A 19,024-nucleotide genomic window follows, 5' to 3' on the forward strand; every position below is an offset into this window, starting at 1 on the left:
CTGATCTCACACTAAACCACTAACTCCTGATCTCACACTAAACCACTAAACCATTAACTCCTGACCTCACACAAAACCACTAAACCACTAACTCCTGATCTCACACTAAACCACTAAACCACTAACTCCCGATCTCACACTAAACCACTAAACCATTAACTCCTGATCTCACACTAAACCACTAACTCCTGACCTCACACTAAACCCACTAAACCACTAACTCCTGATCTCACACTAAACCATTAACTCCTGACCTCACACTAAACCACTAACTCCTGACCTCACACTAAACCACTAACTCCTGACCTCACACTAAACCACTAAACCATTAACTCCTGATCTCACACTAAACCACTAACTCCTGATCTCACACTAAACCACTAACTCCTGATCTCACACTAAACCACTAACTCCTGATCTCACACTAAACCACTAAACCACTAACTCCTGATCTCACACTAAACCACTAAACCACTAACTCCTGATCTCACACTAAACCACTAACTCCCGATCTCACACTAAACCACTAAACCATTAACTCCTGATCTCACACTAAACCACTAAACCATTAACTCCTGATCTCACACTAAACCACTAAACCATTAACTCCTGATCTCACACTAAACCACTAAACCATTAACTCCTGATCTCACACTAAACCATTAACTCCTGATCTCACACTAAACCATTAACTCCAGATCTCACACTAAACCACAGACAGACATCACACTAAAGTTTAAACCACTGACTCCAGCTTCCGGTCATCCCTGGTCTGCTCTGTCATCAGACTGGGTAGGCCCAACCGTCCGTAAAACCATTCATAAGAAGCTTTCTTTTTGAAAAATCAACCAATTACAAAGCTATTTATGTCCCGTCCCTCATTGACGAAGTGAGATAATTGGTTGACTGGAATAACAATGTAAACCTCTATAGCCACATCCGTTGGAGGACTCCTCAGGACTGGGGTGGTTGTCTGGGGTGGTTGTCTGGGGTGGTTCTCTGGGGTGGTTGTCTGGGGTGGTTGTCTGGGGTGGTCGTCTGGGGTGGTCGTCTGGGGTGGTCGTCTGGGGTGGTCATCTGGGGTGGTTCTCTGGGGTGGTTCTCTGGGGTGGTTCTCTGGGGTGGTTCTCTGCTGGCTGAACTAGACTAGAGCCTCGTAAAACCCAGTACTCATTTGCTGCAGAGAGAGAGAGAGAGGGGGGGGGGACCCACTACTTAACTACAGGCTAGTAGTCTACTCCCATCCCAGCTAGCTGAATGGACAGAGGGCACTTCTCTTCTTTTCCACTCCTCGTTGTTGTGAATGTGGTTGTGCTACAGAGAGTTTTCTACCACTGGTTCAGTGGTTCCTACATTGGGTCATCAAGTGACTCATTCGTTGTGGAAATGGCCTTTTGACAACAGCAGTTAGAACGAGAATGTTTTCCATTTCTTCATCTGAAATCCCCAAAGTCCCCACCATGGGGATTTGGCAAGGAGGAACAGACAGACAGACAGACAGAGAGAGAGAGAGACAGAGAGAGAGAGAGAGAGAGAGAGAGACAGAGAGGGAGAGAGAGAGAGAGAGAGGAGGGGACAGAGGACGGGGCAGAGAGGAGTGGGCAGAGGGGAGCGAGAGAGAGGAGAGGGAGAGAGAGAAAGACGTGAGGAGAGCGAGGGAGAAGACAGAGAGGCTTTGGACGGAAGGGATGGAAAGTTTGGGCCTATTTAATGCCGGTTGCCAGGCAACTAGTGAGCAACAGGGTAGAAAGGGATGAACAGCAGGGGAATGACCACACTGGGTGACAGCAGGACCAACATATAGTCTACTTCCAAAATGGCACCCTACTCCCCATATAAGGCCCTTAAGACTCTGGTCAAAAGTAGTGTCCTATATAGGGGTCCATTTGGGACGCAGACATAGCCTAGAGAGCAGAGCACTTCAACGTGTGGTGTTGTGAAAGCCAGGCTAATCTACTATAACTGATTATGATCATACTGATTGTGTCGCAGAAGGGAGAACACAAATAGCGTAGTCCACTGCAGTGGCAATACACATAGCCTAGTCCACTGCAGTGACAATACACATAGCCTAGTCCACTGCAGTGACAATACACATAGCCTAGTCCACTGCAGTGGCAATACACATAGCCTAGTCCACTGCAGTGGCAATACACATAGCCTAGTCTACTGCAGTGACAATACACATAGCGTAGTCCACTGCAGTGTCAATACACATAGCCTAGTCTACTGCAGTGACAATACACATAGCCTAGTCCACTGCAGTGACAATACACATAGCGTAGTCCACTGCAGTGGCAATACACATAGCCTAGTCCACTGCAGTGGCAATACACATAGCCTAGTCCACTGCAGTGACAATACACATAGCCTAGTCTACTGCAGTGACAATACACATAGCCTAGTCTACTGCAGTGGCAATACACATACTACTGCAGTGACAATACACATAGCCTAGTCTACTGCAGTGACAATACACATAGCCTAGTCTACTGCAGTGACAATACACATAGCCTAGTCTACTGCAGTGACAATACACATAGCCTAGTCTACTGCAGTGACAATACACATACTACTGCAGTGACAATACACATAGCCTAGTCTACTGCAGTGACAATACACATAGCCTAGTCTACTGCAGTGACAATACACATAGCCTAGTCCACTGCAGTGGCAATACACATAGCCTAGTCCACTGCAGTGGCAATACACATAGCCTAGTCTACTGCAGTGGCAATACACATAGCCTAGTCTACTGCAGTGGCAATACACATAGCCTAGTCTACTGCAGTGGCAATACACATAGCCTAGTCTACTGCAGTGGCAATACACATAGCCTAGTCTACTGCAGTGGCAATACACATAGCCTAGTCTACTGCAGTGGCAATACACATAGCCTAGTCTACTGCAGTGACAATACACATAGCCTAGTCTACTGCAGTGACAATACACATAGCCTAGCCTACTGCAGTGACAATACACATAGCCTAGTATACTGCAGTGGCAATACACATATCCTAGTATACTGCAGTGGCAATACACATAGCCTAGTATACTGCAGTGACAATACACATAGCCTAGTCTAATGCAGTGGCAATACACATAGCCTAGTCTACTGCAGTGACAATACACATAGCCTAGTCTACTGCAGTGGCAATACACATAGCCTAGTCTACTGCAGTGGCAATACACATAGCCTAGTCTACTGCAGTGACAATACACATAGCCTAGTCCAATGCAGTGTCAATACACATAGCCTAGCCTACTGCAGTGACAATACACATAGCCTAGTATACTGCAGTGGCAATACACATATCCTAGTATACTGCAGTGGCAATACACATAGCCTAGTATACTGCAGTGGCAATACACAGACTACTGCAGTGACAATACACATAGCGTAGCCTACTGCAGTGACAATACACATAGACTACTGCAGTGACAATACACATAGCCTAGCCTGCTGTAGTGACAATACACATAGCCTAGCCTACTGCAGTGACAATACACATACTACTGCAGTGACAATACACATAGCCTAGTCCACTGCAGTGACAATACACATAGCCTAGCCTACTGCAGTGACAATACACATAGCCTAGCCTACTGCAGTGACAATACACATAGCCTAGCCTACTGCAGTGACAATACACATAGCCTAGCCTACTGCAGTGGTAATACACATAGCCTAGCCTACTGCAGTGACCATGTTAGAGGAAGGTAAGAGACAAACATGGCTCAAGGTTCTCATCAGAAGGTGGTATAATGAGCTTTATAACATACAGGCCTTTTTAGTAGTCTTCATGTATATTCATTAGCCCAGGACAGAGGAGGTGTGTCACCTCAACCCCTTTTTCAAGCTGGTTTCCGGCTAATCAAACACGACTCGAATCCCTCGTTATAAAAGGTTGGAGCCTTTACGTAAGCAGACAGCTATGTGTTTATGTATGACTGTATAAAAAGGGGGTATCATAAAAGCAGAGGAAATACTGTATGTGTGGGTCGGTCCAGTCACAGTCTGACAGTGATGGAGTCCAGACTAGTGGTGGTGGTGGTTGTCCCCCCCCCTCACCTCCCCCCAAGCAAGGTGGTTGGGAGGGACATTACATGGTGAAACATGGAGAGAGTGTGTGTGTGTGTGGGGGGGGGGGGGGGGGGGGGGGGGGATACAACAGGGGCCTAAATGGCAAAAAGTCCTACTTTCTTCACTTCAAATGTCATTTTCATCTGAAACAGGATCTATGACATTAACTACACATAGAACAAATTACATACATCCTCTCTACTGGGGGGGTTGTCAGACATCCTCTCTACTGGGGGGGTTGTCAGACATCCTCTCTACTGAGGGGGTTGTCAGACATCCTCTCTACTGAGGGGGTTGTCAGACATCCTCTCTACTGAGGGGGTTGTCAGACATCCTCTCTACTGAGGGGGTTGTCAGACATCCTCTCTACTGAGGGGGTTGTCAGACATCCTCTCTACTGGGGGGGTTGTCAGACATCCTCTCTACTGGGGGGGTTGTCAGACATCCTCTCTACTGAGGGGGTTGTCAGACATCCTCTCTACTGGGGGGGTTGTCAGACATCCTCTCTACTGAGGGGGTTGTCAGACATCCTCTCTGCTGGACTGAGGGGGATGTCAGACATCCTCTCTACTGAGGGGGTTGTCAGACATCGTCTCTACTGAGGGGGATGTCAGACATCCTCTCTACTGAGGGGGATGTCAGACATCCTCTCTACTGAGGGGGTTGACAGACATCCTCTCTACTGAGGGGGTTGTCAGACATCCTCTCTACTGAGGGGGTTGTCAGACATCCTCTCTACTGAGGGGGTTGTCAGACATCCTCTCTACTGAGGGGGTTGTCAGACATCCTCTCTACTGAGGGGGTTGTCAGACATCCTCTCTACTGAGGGGGTTGTCAGACATCCTCTCTACTGAGGGGGTTGTCAGACATCCTCTCTACTGGGGGGGTTGTCAGACATCCTCTCTACTGAGGGGGTTGTCAGACATCCTCTCTGCTGGACTGAGGGGGTTGTCAGACATCCTCTCTACTGAGGGGGTTGTCAGACATCCTCTCTGCTGGACTGAGGGGGTTGTCAGACATCCTCTCTACTGAGGGGGTTGTCAGACATCCTCTCTACTGAGGGGGTTGTCAGACATCCTCTCTACTGAGGGGGTTGTCAGACATCCTCTCTACTGAGGGGGTTGTCAGACATCCTCTCTACTGGGGGGGTTGTCAGACATCCTCTCTACTGAGGGGGTTGTCAGACATCCTCTCTGCTGAGGGGGTTGTCAGACATCCTCTCTACTAGACTGAGGGGGTTGTCAGACATCCTCTCTACTAGACTGAGGGGGTTGTCAGACATCCTCTCTACTAGACGGAGGGGGTTGTCAGACATCCTCTCTACTGGGGGGGTTGTCAGACATCCTCTCTACTGAGGGGGCTGTCAGACATGCTCTCAGCTGGACTGAGGGGGTTGTCAGACATCCTCTCTGCTGAGGGGGTTGTCAGACATCCTCTCTGCTGAGGGGGTTGTCAGACATCCTCTCTGCTGAGGGGGTTGTCAGACATCCTCTCTGCTAGACTGAGGGGGTTGTCAGACATCCTCTCTACTGAGGGGGTTGTCAGACATCCTCTCTACTAGACTGAGGGGGTTGTCAGACATCCTCTCTACTGAGGGGTTTGTCAGACATCCTCTCTGCTGGATTGAGGGGTTGTCAGACATCCTCTCTGCTGGACTGAGGGGGTTGTCAGACATCCTCTCTGCTGAGGGGGTTGTCAGACATCCTCTCTGCTGAGGGGGTTGTCAGACATCCTCTCTGCTGAGGGGGTTGTCAGACATCCTCTCTGCTAGACTGAGGGGGTTGTCAGACATCCTCTCTACTGAGGGGGTTGTCAGACATCCTCTCTACTGAGGGGGTTGTCAGACATCCTCTCTACTGAGGGGGTTGTCAGACATCCTCTCTGCTGGATTGAGGGGTTGTCAGACATCCTCTCTGCTGGACTGAGGGGGTTGTCAGACATCCTCTCTACTGGGGGGGTTGTCAGACATCCTCTCTACTGGACTGAGGGGGTTGTCAGACATCCTCTCTACTAGACTGAGGGGGTTGTCAGACATCCTCTCTACTGAGGGGGTTGTCAGACATCCTCTCTACTACACTGAGGGGGTTGTCAGACATCCTCTCTACTACACTGAGGGGGTTGTCAGACATCCTCTCTACTGGACTGAGGGGGTTGTCAGACATCCTCTCTACTGAGGGGGTTGTCAGACATCCTCTCTACTAGACTGAGGGGGTTGTCAGACATCCTCTCTACTGAGGGGGTTGTCAGACATCCTCTCTACTGAGGGGGTTGTCAGACATCCTCTCTACTGAGGGGGTTGTCAGACATCCTCTCTACTGAGGGGGTTGTCAGACATCCTCTCTGCTGGACTGAGGGGGTTGTCAGACATCCTCTCTACTGGGGGGGTTGTCAGACATCCTCTCTACTGAGGGGGTTGTCAGACATCCTCTCTACTGAGGGGGTTGTCAGACATCCTCTCTACTAGGGGGGTTGTCAGACATCCTCTCTACTGAGGGGGTTGTCAGACATCCTCTCTACTGGGGGGGTTGTCAGACATCCTCTCTACTGAGGGGGTTGTCAGACATCCTCTCTGCTAGACTGAGGGGGTTGTCAGACATCCTCTCTACTGAGGGGGTTGTCAGACATCCTCTCTACTGGGGGGGTTGTCAGACATCCTCTCTACTGAGGGGGTTGTCAGACATCCTCTCTGCTGGACTGAGGGGGTTGTCAGACATCCTCTCTACTGAGGGGGTTGTCAGACATCCTCTCTACTGAGGGGGTTGTCAGACATCCTCTCTACTGAGGGGGTTGTCAGACATCCTCTCTGCTGGACTGAGGGGGTTGTCAGACATCCTCTCTACTGGGGGGGTTGTCAGACATCCTCTCTACTGAGGGGGTTGTCAGACATCCTCTCTACTGAGGGGGTTGTCAGACATCCTCTCTACTAGGGGGGTTGTCAGACATCCTCTCTACTGAGGGGGTTGTCAGACATCCTCTCTACTGGGGGGGTTGTCAGACATCCTCTCTACTGAGGGGGTTGTCAGACATCCTCTCTGCTAGACTGAGGGGGTTGTCAGACATCCTCTCTACTGAGGGGGTTGTCAGACATCCTCTCTACGGGGGGGTTGTCAGACATCCTCTCTACTGAGGGGGTTGTCAGACATCCTCTCTGCTGGACTGAGGGGGTTGTCAGACATCCTCTCTACTGGGGGGGTTGTCAGACATCCTCTCTACTGGGGGGGTTGTCAGACATCCTCTCTACTGAGGGGGTTGTCAGACATCCTCTCTACTGGACTGAGGGGGTTGTCAGACATCCTCTCTACTGAGGGGGTTGTCAGACATCCTCTCTACTGGACTGAGGGGGTTGTCAGACATCCTCTCTACTGGACTGAGGGGGTTGTCAGACATCCTCTCTACTGGACTGAGGGGGTTGTCAGACATCCTCTCTACTGGACTGAGGGGGTTGTCAGACATCCTCTCTACTGGACTGAGGGGGTTGTCAGACATCCTCTCTACTGGACTGAGGGGGTTGTCAGACATCCTCTCTACTGGACTGAGGGGGTTGTCAGACATCCTCTCTACTGGACTGAGGGGGTTGTCAAACATCCTCTCTACTGGACTGAGGGGGTTGTCAAACATCCTCTCTACTGGACTGAGGGGGTTGTCAGACATCCTCTCTACTAGACTGAGGGGGTTGTCAGACATCCTCTCTACTAGACTGAGGGGGTTGTCAGACATCCTCTCTACTGGACTGAGGGGGTTGTCATATGCCTTTTGTAGTAAACAATCACACAGACAACAAAACAATAGCAACACAGTAATTGTATCTGTTGAACATTCAAATTCTGTTCACATTCAAATGATCTTTAAGGATTTAAAATAATCATGTTTATCTGAAATAAACACTACAATGTATTAGGTTATCATCAGACCTATTAGTAAGCATACAGTGTATATACAGGCATAACAATTGATAACGTTATAACGTTGATTGTTGTAATGAGCACACGCAACAACAAAAAAAAATCTCAAGTCTACCAAGATCCAATCACAGGCTTCATTTGAAAGATTTGAATAAATGATTGTCAACATCCTGGAGGTCACAAATCTTGTGTGGATGTAAATATGAAAATAGTTGATAAACAACTTTATTTGTCATATTTTCTGATCTTGAAAAACTCTTGATTAGATTACATTCTTCTACAAGCAACACTCTTTTCCGTCTTTTGTCGAGTTCACCCGAGAGAAAAACACGAACTTGAACGCAACAGTTCAAAAGGACCCAACCTACTTATAGAACACATAGCGGAATGATTACCATCACAATGGCCCCTAAAATCGCGACTAGAAAGTTATGTGTGGTTTCATAAACATATTATAATCACAGACTTTCTTAGATTGGACGAGATAAAAAGTTGTCTTGACAGTGTTTTCTGCCTACTAGTCGATTATCGATGCGATGTTCACTCAAAGGGTTACTTTGTTACAGTAGCTAATTTAACATTTTTGTTTCGCCGTAGGGCTACAACACAGATCGCTACACTGTTCTCCACCCTGCCATTCCACTACTCAAACAACCCGTAACGAAGTAGCAACTTTATACCCGCTGGTCAAGCTGAAGTAGCTAGTTGAGTACCTGATGAAGCGCAGTCAGTCCGTCTATATTGGCGTGGTTGATGTCAGCGCCCTGTCGTAGGAGTAACGCTACCTCCTCTCTGTCCCCGGCCGAACAGGCTGCCATAAACACGGCACCCTGAGCGAACCGAACCCGGGCCCTCCGCGTCCCGGTTCCCGTCGACCCGTCCCGCGTCCCCGGTCCCGTCTGATCGGTTTCCGAGCCTAGCCATCGCTGTAACTGATCCTGCCTACGCTGCTTTGCAGCTTCGGATCGGGAACGATCAGTCGCCGCCATCTTCCTCGGTCTCTCCCGGGTAGATTCAGTTCATGTTGCCGGCGGAGCCAAAGTAGAGCTGCATTAGGGATGTCCTTTCCGAGAGACTGCGCCCCCTGGCGGTAACAACTCATACGACAGTCGAACTTTGGAAGGCCAGAACAGGGCATTCTCTCAAGAGTGTGTCAGGCCGGGCCAATGGTGATTTGAGTAGGCTACTGTAAAAAAAAAAAAACAGCAGGCATGCTGATGACGCATCTTAGGACTCCCACGCGGGCAAGAACGTCTTGGATATAAGCTGTCCAGTGTGTGATGCAAATACTGTGAAGCTTCCATATTAGTCTAGGGCCCTAGGCAAACCATGCAGGAAAAAAACAACTTTACTTATGCACCAAAGTGTAGCCTAAGTGCTGCAATTTGTAAACAGCTGGCCCTTGAGGATCTCTAATTTAGAAATGGTTAAATTGAGTGTCCAATGGAAAGCTAACCTTTTTTTTATATGACAAACATACAGTAAACGATTCTCTGCAATATTGTAGCCAACCTTAACCCACAAATTTGCTATGTTGGTGTCAGAAGTGGGATTAGGCCCGTGAGGCCATCGGGAGAGGCGTGTACACGTGAGGAATTTGGTATAGAGAACCGTGGGGACACGCTCTCCCGGACGGAAGGGGGTAAATGTACTGTAGCGACCTGAACACAACAGCTAGCGACTTTATCGAAAGGTCCGAAACGTGTTGGTGTAACGGTTAACGTGTCATCTCGCCAGTTTGCTGGCCCCGGGTTCGAGTCCCTGAAACAACTCCCCCCCCCCCCCTGCATAATCATTATGAACAATTCTATTCCACACATTCCAGAGGGTGTCATTCTGACTGTTGTCTATGAAACATATCAATATACTGCACTAACACGGTCTGGGATATTACCTCCAAATTACAACACAGTACATGGGATCATAACACACACTATCAATACAGACACATAGCATGGTATCATGATCAATACACACATATTAGGATATTATCACAAGGTGCCAGGTGACATTTAAACCAAGTATTTTCCTGCGTATCTAAGCACTCCTCTTGAGCTGTCTGTATCCTGACTGGCTGGTGGTTATTTCATTATTTTTTTTAAAGAAACAAAATATTTCTGTTGTCTGATGAAAACCTAGTAACTAGATTTTATTTATTTTTTATTTATTGAAAAACAGTAACCTCCCTCAATGTACTTTGAACATTTCACGAATCTAGGACCAAGAAAGTTAGACAAGCTACTCTAAATGGATTGATAGCCTGAAATGGCTTGGTAGCTAGTTATGAGGTTAGGAGAATGTGAATCCATATGGCTGCCTAGCTAAAGCTAACTTCATCAAATTGCTAGGTGGCTAGTATTACAGAGAAACAACAAAACATATCTTTTTTTTGTATTATTTATTCATCAAGGAATCAATAGGTTACATAGCTTGATCAAATAAATTTATAAACATGAGTCCTGCCCGTCAAGGACCCCTCTCTCTCTCTCTCCTCCTCCTCTACCGACGATACTGCTCTCTAGACCAGGGGTGTCATTCCACGGAGGGCCTAGGGTCTGCGTTTTTTTTTTGGGGGGGGGGGGAGTTCCTTTCAATGAAGCCCTAGAAAACCAGGTGAGGGGAGTTCTTTACTAACTAGTGACCTTAATTCATCGCTCAAGTACAAAGGAGGGGCGAACCACTGCAGACACTCAGCCCTCCGGGGTATGAGTTTGACACGTGCACTAGAGTTATACGGTATCTAGTATTCTGTCTAGCATATCTGCGCTCCGTGCACCTTGGACTGAACCAGTTACTTGGGAAAATAAGGGGGGGTACTCTTTGCCTTCTCCAGTTAGTGTGCCCCCTCCACAAAACACCAGACAGACAAATAATGATGATAAAATGTGGTCAAAAAACAAATGAAGTTTAGTAAATTAATTTAACATCTGAAAAATAACAAAAAAACAGCACAAATCTGTTGGGGGTACATGCCCTGGTTCCCCCTATGGGTATGACACTCCTGTAGCTGAAGTAACATTTTATTGAAATATGAGGCACTTAATTAAAGCACTTAGAAATTCTAAGATTTAGTCAACATTGTAAACATTTATAGGTATTTTAAACCCTGCTCATAACTTACTTTATCTGCAGTGAAAGCATATGTACGTGAACCATGAATCAGAATCCTCACCTTTATTCAGTACATTAGCACATAACCAGGACGTGCCTTGGTGAGAAGCTGCTGCCAGCAATACACTAAACAGAATACAGACATTACAGTCCACATTACACATATCGTTCACATCTAGCCCTTTCCTGTGATTTCCTACAGTCAGATGGGGAACAACAGTAACAAGCAGTGTTGGAGATGAATAACACTACAGCTGTTAAAATATACAGTATACTGCAGTATTGACAAATGTGTGCAATAAGAACGTGAATTAACATATTCGTACTTAGCTAATAACAGACATGTTTCTATTTTCAGTATTTCTCCCATGTGTTCACTCATGTAGTCTTTATTATATTGCAGTTGGGTGCAGTATTATCTGGTGATATGTGAAATGTATTCCCATTGGATCTCCTTGTATATCCTCCCCCTTCAGAGCCATGCTGATTGTTGTTAAGACAGAATCAGGAGTCCATGTACATTTTAAATACTGTAATAGCAAGGTATTGGCATATTACTCATATAAATATTGGTAAAACAAGTTGACCTATATATAGAAAAACACAGAAACAGAAACAGTACAATTGGTTTCAGAATGAATAGTACATTAGTTGGGCATTACGTTCCTCAGTCAGAAACCACCCACACATAACCTGTCAGTCATTCAGAGCTCTCCTTCCCTTCTTCTCCTTCCCTCTTCACTAGTCCACCAGAAGACAAACATTCTATAAACAGAACACAAACATTCTATAAACAGAACACAAACATTCTATAAACAGAACACAAACATTCTATAAACAGAACACAAACATTCTATAAACAGAACACAAACATTCTAAAAACAGTCCACCAGAACACAAACATTCTAAAAACAGTCCACCAGAACACAAACATTCTATAAACAGAACACAAACATTCTGAAAACAGTCCACCAGAACACAAACATTCTGAAAACAGTCCACCAGAACACAAACATTCTAAAAACAGTCCACAAACATTCTGAAAACAGTCCACCAGAACACAAACATTCTGAAAACAGTCGACCAGAACACACAAGTTTTAAACAGTTGGTTGTACATAAGTGTTGATAAACTGAAACAAAATAGGAGATCCAATTTCCCCACTGATGAGCACCACCCGTATGGCCCTGTCAAACGGTATGATTATAGCTTAAAATTATATTATATATATATTATATATAACATATTGGAATATAAAATACTGTTGGTTTTTCCTTTTAGAAAGTTCTGTTAGGTTATAATCAGACTAGGGTGCCATCGTGACTTGACTAATTGGGCTCTATTTTCGTGCCAAACGTACGTTAGTGGGCAATTTCAGCATGTTAAAACTGGCACGCTGGCATTTTCCACCCCATGCGCCAGGTTCAGCAATTTACCTGTCTAATATCAGCTTGCTTGTCCTGAGGTGGGAGGGGTGGCAATATTTTAAGGTGTGTCCTTGAAAACAAGCGCAAACATTTCATGCAGCACATATCAGGAGATTTAAGATCAACCAAAAAGCAGGTCTTAGTGGGGCCCTTACAGTATGCTCATGGAACAGCAAGTCTTAGTGGGGCCCTTACAGTATGCTCATGGAACAGCAAGTCTTAGTGGGGCCCTTACAGTATGCTCATGGAACAGCAGGTCTTAGTGGGGCTCTTACAGTATGCTCATGGAACAACAGGTCTTAGTGGGGCCCTTACAGTATGCTCATGGAACAGCAGGTCTTAGTGGGGCCCTTACAGTATGCTCATGGAACAACAGGTCTTAGTGGGGCCCTTACAGTATGCTCATGGAACAGCAGGTCGTAGTGGGGCACTTACAGTATGCTCATGGAACAACAGGTCTTAGTGGGGCCCTTACAGTATGCTCATGGAACAACAGGTCTTAGTGGGGCTCTTACAGTATGCTCATGGAACAGTAGGTCTTAGTGGGGCCCTTACAGTATGCTCATGGAACAACAGGTCTTAGTGGGGCCCTTACAGTATGCTCATGGAACAACAGGTCTTAGTGGGGCCCTTACAGTATGCTCATGGAACAGCAGGTCTTAGTGGGGCCCTTACAGTATGCTCATGGAACAACAGGTCTTAGTGGGGCCCTTACAGTATGCTCACGGAACAGCAGGTCTTAGTGGGGCCCTTACAGTATGCTCATGGAACAGCAGGTCTTAGTGGGGCCTTTATAGTATGCTCATGGAACAGCAGGTCTTAGTGGGGCCCTTACAGTATGCTCATGGAACAGCAGGTCTTAGCAGGGCCCTTACAGTATGCTCATGGAACAGCAGGTCTTAGCGGGGCCCTTACAGTATGCTCATGGAACAGCAGGTCTTAGCGGGGCCCTTACAGTATGCTCATGGAACAACAGGTCTTAGTGGGGCACTTACAGTATGCTCATGGAACAGCAGGTCTTAGTGGGGCCCCTACAGTATGCTCATGGAACAACAGGTCTTAGTGGGGCCCTTACAGTATGCTCATGGAACAACAGGTCTTAGTGGGGCCCTTACAGTATGCTCATGGAACAACAGATTAGATGTGTTTTTTTGTGTGCATCTAACCCTCTTATTAATAAACACATGTTTTATGCCATTTGTTTTCATTTTTATTAAAAACCAAGCATTTTTTTGTCCTGCCCAATGCATTTGCCAAGCAGCCAAGCCTATCAATAAAAGGTTTGGCTCGTGAGACTGCTTTGAAATAAATCTTAAATCACCAAAACTTTATTAAGTTTGGCAGCATCCCGTTCTTATCTACAGCTGAAGTCTGAAGTTTACATACACCTTAGCCAAATACATTTAAACTCAGTTTTTCACAATTCCTCACATTTAATCCTAGTAAAAATGCCCTGTCTTAGGTCAGTTAGGATCACCACTTCATTTTAAGAATGTGAAATGTCAGAATAATAGTAGAGAGAATGATTTATTTCAGCGTTTATTTCTTTCATCACATTCCCAGTGGGTCAGAAGTTTACATACACTCAATTAGTATTTGGTAGCATTGCTTTTAAATTGTTTAACTTCGGTCAAGCGTTTCGGGTAGCCTTCCACAAGCTTCCCACAATAAGTTGGGTGAATTTTGGACCATTCCTCCTGACAGAGCTGGTCAAACTGAGTCAGGTTTGTAGGCCTCCTTGCTCACACACACTTTTTCAGTTCTGCCCACAAATATTCTATAGAATTGAGGTCAGGGCTTTGTGATGGCCACTCCAATACCTTGACTTTGTTGTCCTTAAGCCATTTTGCCACAACTTTGGAAGTATGCTTGGGGTCATTGTCCATTTGGAAGACCCATTTGCAACCAAGCTTTAACTTTCTGAATGATATCTTGAGCTGTTGCTTCAAAATATCCACATAATTTTTCTTCCTCATGATGCCATCTATTTTGTGAAGTGCACCAGTCTCTCCTGCAGCAAAGCACCCCCACAACATGATGCTGCCACCCCCGTGCTTCATGGTTGGGATGGTGTTCTTCGGCTTGCAAGCCTCCCCCTTTTTCCTCCAAACATAACGATGGTTATTATGGCCAAACAGTTCTATTTTTGTTTCATCAGACCAGAGGACATTTCTCCCAAAAGTATGGTCTTTGTCCCCATGTGCAGTTGCAAACCTTAGTCTGTTTTTTTTATGGCGGTTTTGGAGCAGAGGCTTCTTCCTTGCTGAGCGGCCTTTCAGGTTATGTTGAATAAGGACTCGTTTTACTGTGGCTATAGATACTTTTGTACCTGTTTCCTCCAGCATCTTCACAAGGTCCTTTGCTGTTATTCTGGGATTGATTTGAACTTTTCACACCAAAGTACGTTCAGAACACGTCTCCTTCCTGAGCGGCAGGACGGCTGCGTGGTCCCATGGTATATCCCATGATGTCAAGCAAAGAGGCACTGAGTTTGAAGGTAGACCTTGAAATACATCCGCAGGTACACCTCCAATTGACTCAAATGATGTAAATTAGCCTATCAGAAGCATCTAAAGCTTGTAAACTTTTGACCCACTGGAATTGTGATACAGTGAATTATAAGTGAAATAATCTGTCTGTAAACAATTGTTGGAAAAATGACTTGTGTCCTGCATAAAGTAGATGTCCTAACCGACTTGCCAAAACTATAGTTTATTAACAAGACATTTGTGGAGGGGTTGAAAAACGAGTTTTAATGACTCTAACATAAGTGTATGTAAACTTCCGACTTCAACTGTATGTATTTTGTAGACCTACAATATTTTAACTCCCTCATTGGACACGACGTCATGCGACATGCGTATAAAACCTTCATGTCCATATTCCCATCAGGGTAGCTTACCCTCGGCCTATTGGCTACCCTTACCCACGGCCTATTGGCTACCCTTACCCACGGCCTATTGGCTACCCTTGCCCACGGCCTGTTGGCTACCCTTACCCACGGCCTATTGGCTACCCTTACCCACGGCCTATTGGCTACCTTTACCCTCGGCCTATGGGCTACCCTTACCCACGGCCTATTGGCTACCCTTACCCTTGGCCTATTGGCTACCCTTACCCACGGCCTATTGGCTACCATTACCCACGGCCCATTGGCTACCCTTACCCACGGCCCATTGGCTACCCTTACCCACGGCCCATTGGCTACCCTTACCCACGGCCTATTGGCTACCCTTACCCACGGCCTATTGGCTACCCTTACCCTCGCCCTATGGGCTACCCTTACCCACGGCCTATTGGCTACCCTTACCCACGGCCTATTGGCTACCCTTACCCACGGCCTATTGGCTACCTTTACCCTCGGCCTATGGGCTACCTTTACCCTCGGCCTATGGGCTACCCTTACCCTTACCCTCGGCCTATGGGCCATACCCAGCTAAGGCTGGTTCATTATTAGGGTCATTATTGTTTATTCATAGAATTTTCTATTTATCGTGATTATGATCTTGTCTCATCACTGCAACTCCCCAAACCGCACTCCTTAACACTCCGCCAAACCGCACTCCTTAACACTCCGCCAAACCCCAGCATAACCCGGAAGCCAGCTGCACCAATGTGTCAGATGAAACACCGTTCAACTGACGACCGAAGTCAGCCTGCAGGCGCCCAGCCCGCCACGAGGAGTCGCTAGAGCGCGATGAGCCAAGTAAAGCTGACCCCGGTCAAATCCCCTCCTAACCCGGATGACGCGGGGCCAATTGTGCGCCGCCCTATAGGACTTCCGGTCACGGCCGGGATCGAACCACCAGGCTGTAGTGATGCTGTAACACTGCGATGCAGTGTCCTAGACCACTGCGCCACCCGAGAGGCCGACCACGTTGTCTTTTTTATCCTGTGAATTTGATGATATCATGCGTCTGACTCCAACCTATTTCAAACTATTGATGTTAAAAAAAAAAACATTAAAAAAAAACAGATATCTATTTTTTTATCAAATAAAATGAAAATCAAGACTTGAACGTCGAGTTCGCATGAAATGCAATCTGCTATTTCTGGAAAAGTGTGAATGTGATCAGTAAGATGGTTCCATCCATGACGTTTTCTAAAACATTCTATTGGGAAGCAGTAAAATGGTGAGTGGACATTGTCTTCATATTGGATATTCATCCAGCTTGTGTAAAATGTTTGGATGTGTGTAAAAACCTCCACCGTCTCCGTTGGCTTAATATTATACGCCCACAGGGTATGGTGCCTCTGACTGTTTTTAGAGAAAGACTTTTAAAAACAAGTGGTTTGGTTTTGATTAGAATTTGATTCAAATGATTCACCCTCTTTTTACATGAATCAAAAGGGAATATAATATTGCTTATTGACAACTTTTGCCATGTCCATGGCTCAGACATGGCAGACATAATGCCCATTTTTAACCTAGCACCCATATCAACATGAATGCTATGTTTAACAATATACAGTATTTCCATATTGAAGCCATATTGCAATTTGGCTTCTTACAATGTGGACTGTGTAGTGGCTTCCTTTCCTCTTTACCGTAGCCACTGCCCAAGCCTGAAGAGGGGTTGTTTCTATAGGTCTCTATAGGTCTGGTCTCTATAGGTCTGGTCTCTATAGGTGTAGTGGCTTCCTTTCCTCTTTACCATAGCCACTGCCCAAGCCTGAAGAGGGGTTGTTTCTATAGGTCTCTATAGGTCTGGTCTCTATAGGTCTGGTCTCTATAGGTGTAGTGGCTTCCTTTCCTCTTTACCATAGCCACTGCCCAAGCCTGAAGAGGGGTTGTTTCTATAGGTCTCTATAGGTCTGGTCTCTATAGGTCTGGTCTCTATAGGTGTAGTGGCTTCCTTTCCTCTTTACCATAGCCACTGCTCAAGCCTGAAGAGGGGTTGTTTCGTACGCATACAGTCCACACTCAACGTTTCCAAACGGCCAAACATTCAATGAGATCCAGGGATATGGTGCAACAAAAATGTTTATTCTTCTTATATCTAACAAGGAAATTATTATCCAATCAACTTAAAGCATAGATTACTTGATATGGAAAATACATAATATAACCTGTCTGTATGTCTGTTTGTATGGTCAAAGAACTATACCGCTCCCGCGTCTAGCAAGGACTCCTCCCCCCGAAGGCCCAACTTCCTGCCTTTATACTAACACAATTAACACAGTACAATGAATGGGCAAGAGGGGGGGGGGGGGGGGGGGCAAACTGAGTTACACTAACAACAAATGAATATATCTCAATCAGGTAAATATAAATCATAAAAGTACCTACCTATTTCATCATATACATTCATATTTAATATATTTACACAAATGTACATGGAGCTCAGTATGTTCAGTCTTTTAAACAAATATGTCCAAATCGGCTCTAACAGACTGCATACATGTTCAACATGTTTAGCCAAGATGGGATAGGGCTAAATACATGTTCAACATGTTTAGCCAAGATGGGATAGGGCTAAATACATGTTCAACATATTTAGCCAAGATGGGATAGGGCTAAATACATGTGCGCTAAGATTTACAATTGCGTTAGGACATGTTAAAAATAGAGTCCGTTGTATGCCACTCAAATGACACCCTATTCCCTATTAAGGCCACTTCTTTCGTAGCGCACTATGGGCAAAGGTTGGCTACTTTGAAGAATCTAAAATCTAAAATATATTTTGATTTGTTTAACCTTTTTTGGTTACTACATGATTCCATATGTGTTATTTCATAGTTTTGATGTCTTCACTATTATTCTACAATGTAGAAAATATTATAAAATAAAGAAAAACCCTTGAATGATTAGGCGTGTCCAAACTTTTAAATGGTACTGTATGTCAAAGTACTGTGAGGCCACTGTGTAACGATGAGCTGACGGGCTTATTATCAGAGTCTGAGGGCGGATAACAACTCAATGAAAAGAAGTTAAATGTCATTCTAAGGCGCTGTGTGAACAGACGAGATTCTGCAGATCGGTGCAAGGTCGTTGAATGTCCCTGTAGGTGCCTAGGCATCGACAGTCTGTGGTCCTAATAGACATTCCACGAGGGCTTTAACAGCTACCAACAGCTCCTCGAGATCCTGTGTGGCTCAGTCGATAAATGAAATCAAAGTTTATGTGTCACATGCGCCTAATACAGCAGGTGTAAACCTTACAGTGAAATGCTTACTTACAAGCCCTTCTAACCAACAGTGTAGTTTTAAGATAATACAGATAATAATGGTAACAGTGTGGTGTCAGCGATGTCATCATGGGTTTGATTCCCGCTGTGGCCACATACAATTAAATATATGCACTCAGTCTACTGAACGTGGGTTTGGTTCAGTCTACTGAACGTGGGTTTGGTTCAGTGTACTGAACGTGGGTTTGGTTCAGTGTACTGAACGTGGGTTTGGTTCAGTGTACTGAACGTGGGTTTGGTTCAGTGTACTGAACGTGGGTTTGGTTCAGTGTACTGAACGTGGGTTTGGTTCAGTGTACTGAACGTGGGTTT

At 45.8% G+C, this 19,024-nt stretch overlaps 2 protein-coding genes across 11 annotated transcripts in view; both read right to left on the reverse strand.

Annotated features, from left to right (window-relative positions):
* LOC129856186 (protein phosphatase 1 regulatory subunit 12A-like) overlaps nucleotides 1–9,070 on the reverse strand; it is a 75,205-nt gene extending 66,135 nt beyond the window's left edge. For 8 of the 10 annotated variants that reach the window (XR_008759613.1, XR_008759616.1, XR_008759618.1 and 5 more), the window contains exon 1: nucleotides 8,700–9,069. Coding sequence is in view for 2 of the 10 variants with exons in the window: in XM_055924293.1 (XP_055780268.1) it covers nucleotides 8,700–8,975 (276 nt within the window). In the remaining 8 variants the exon portion in view is untranslated. Of the gene's footprint in view, nucleotides 1–925; nucleotides 1,525–8,699 lie in introns of those variants that run through there. The other 2 variants (XM_055924295.1, XM_055924296.1) reach the window with 2 other exon arrangements.
* An 8,420-nt stretch (nucleotides 9,071–17,490) lies between these two features.
* Nucleotides 17,491–19,024, reverse strand: part of LOC129856192 (patatin-like phospholipase domain-containing protein 2) — a 45,508-nt gene continuing 43,974 nt past the window's right edge. The window contains exon 9 of the mRNA XM_055924313.1: nucleotides 17,491–19,024. This exon is cut by the window's right edge and continues 1,825 nt beyond it. The gene's annotated coding sequence lies outside the window, so the exon portion shown is untranslated.

The sequence above is a fragment of the Salvelinus fontinalis genome, chromosome 5 (genome assembly GCF_029448725.1).
Source record: "Salvelinus fontinalis isolate EN_2023a chromosome 5, ASM2944872v1, whole genome shotgun sequence".
In the NCBI taxonomy this organism is placed as follows: Eukaryota; Metazoa; Chordata; class Actinopteri; order Salmoniformes; family Salmonidae; genus Salvelinus; species Salvelinus fontinalis.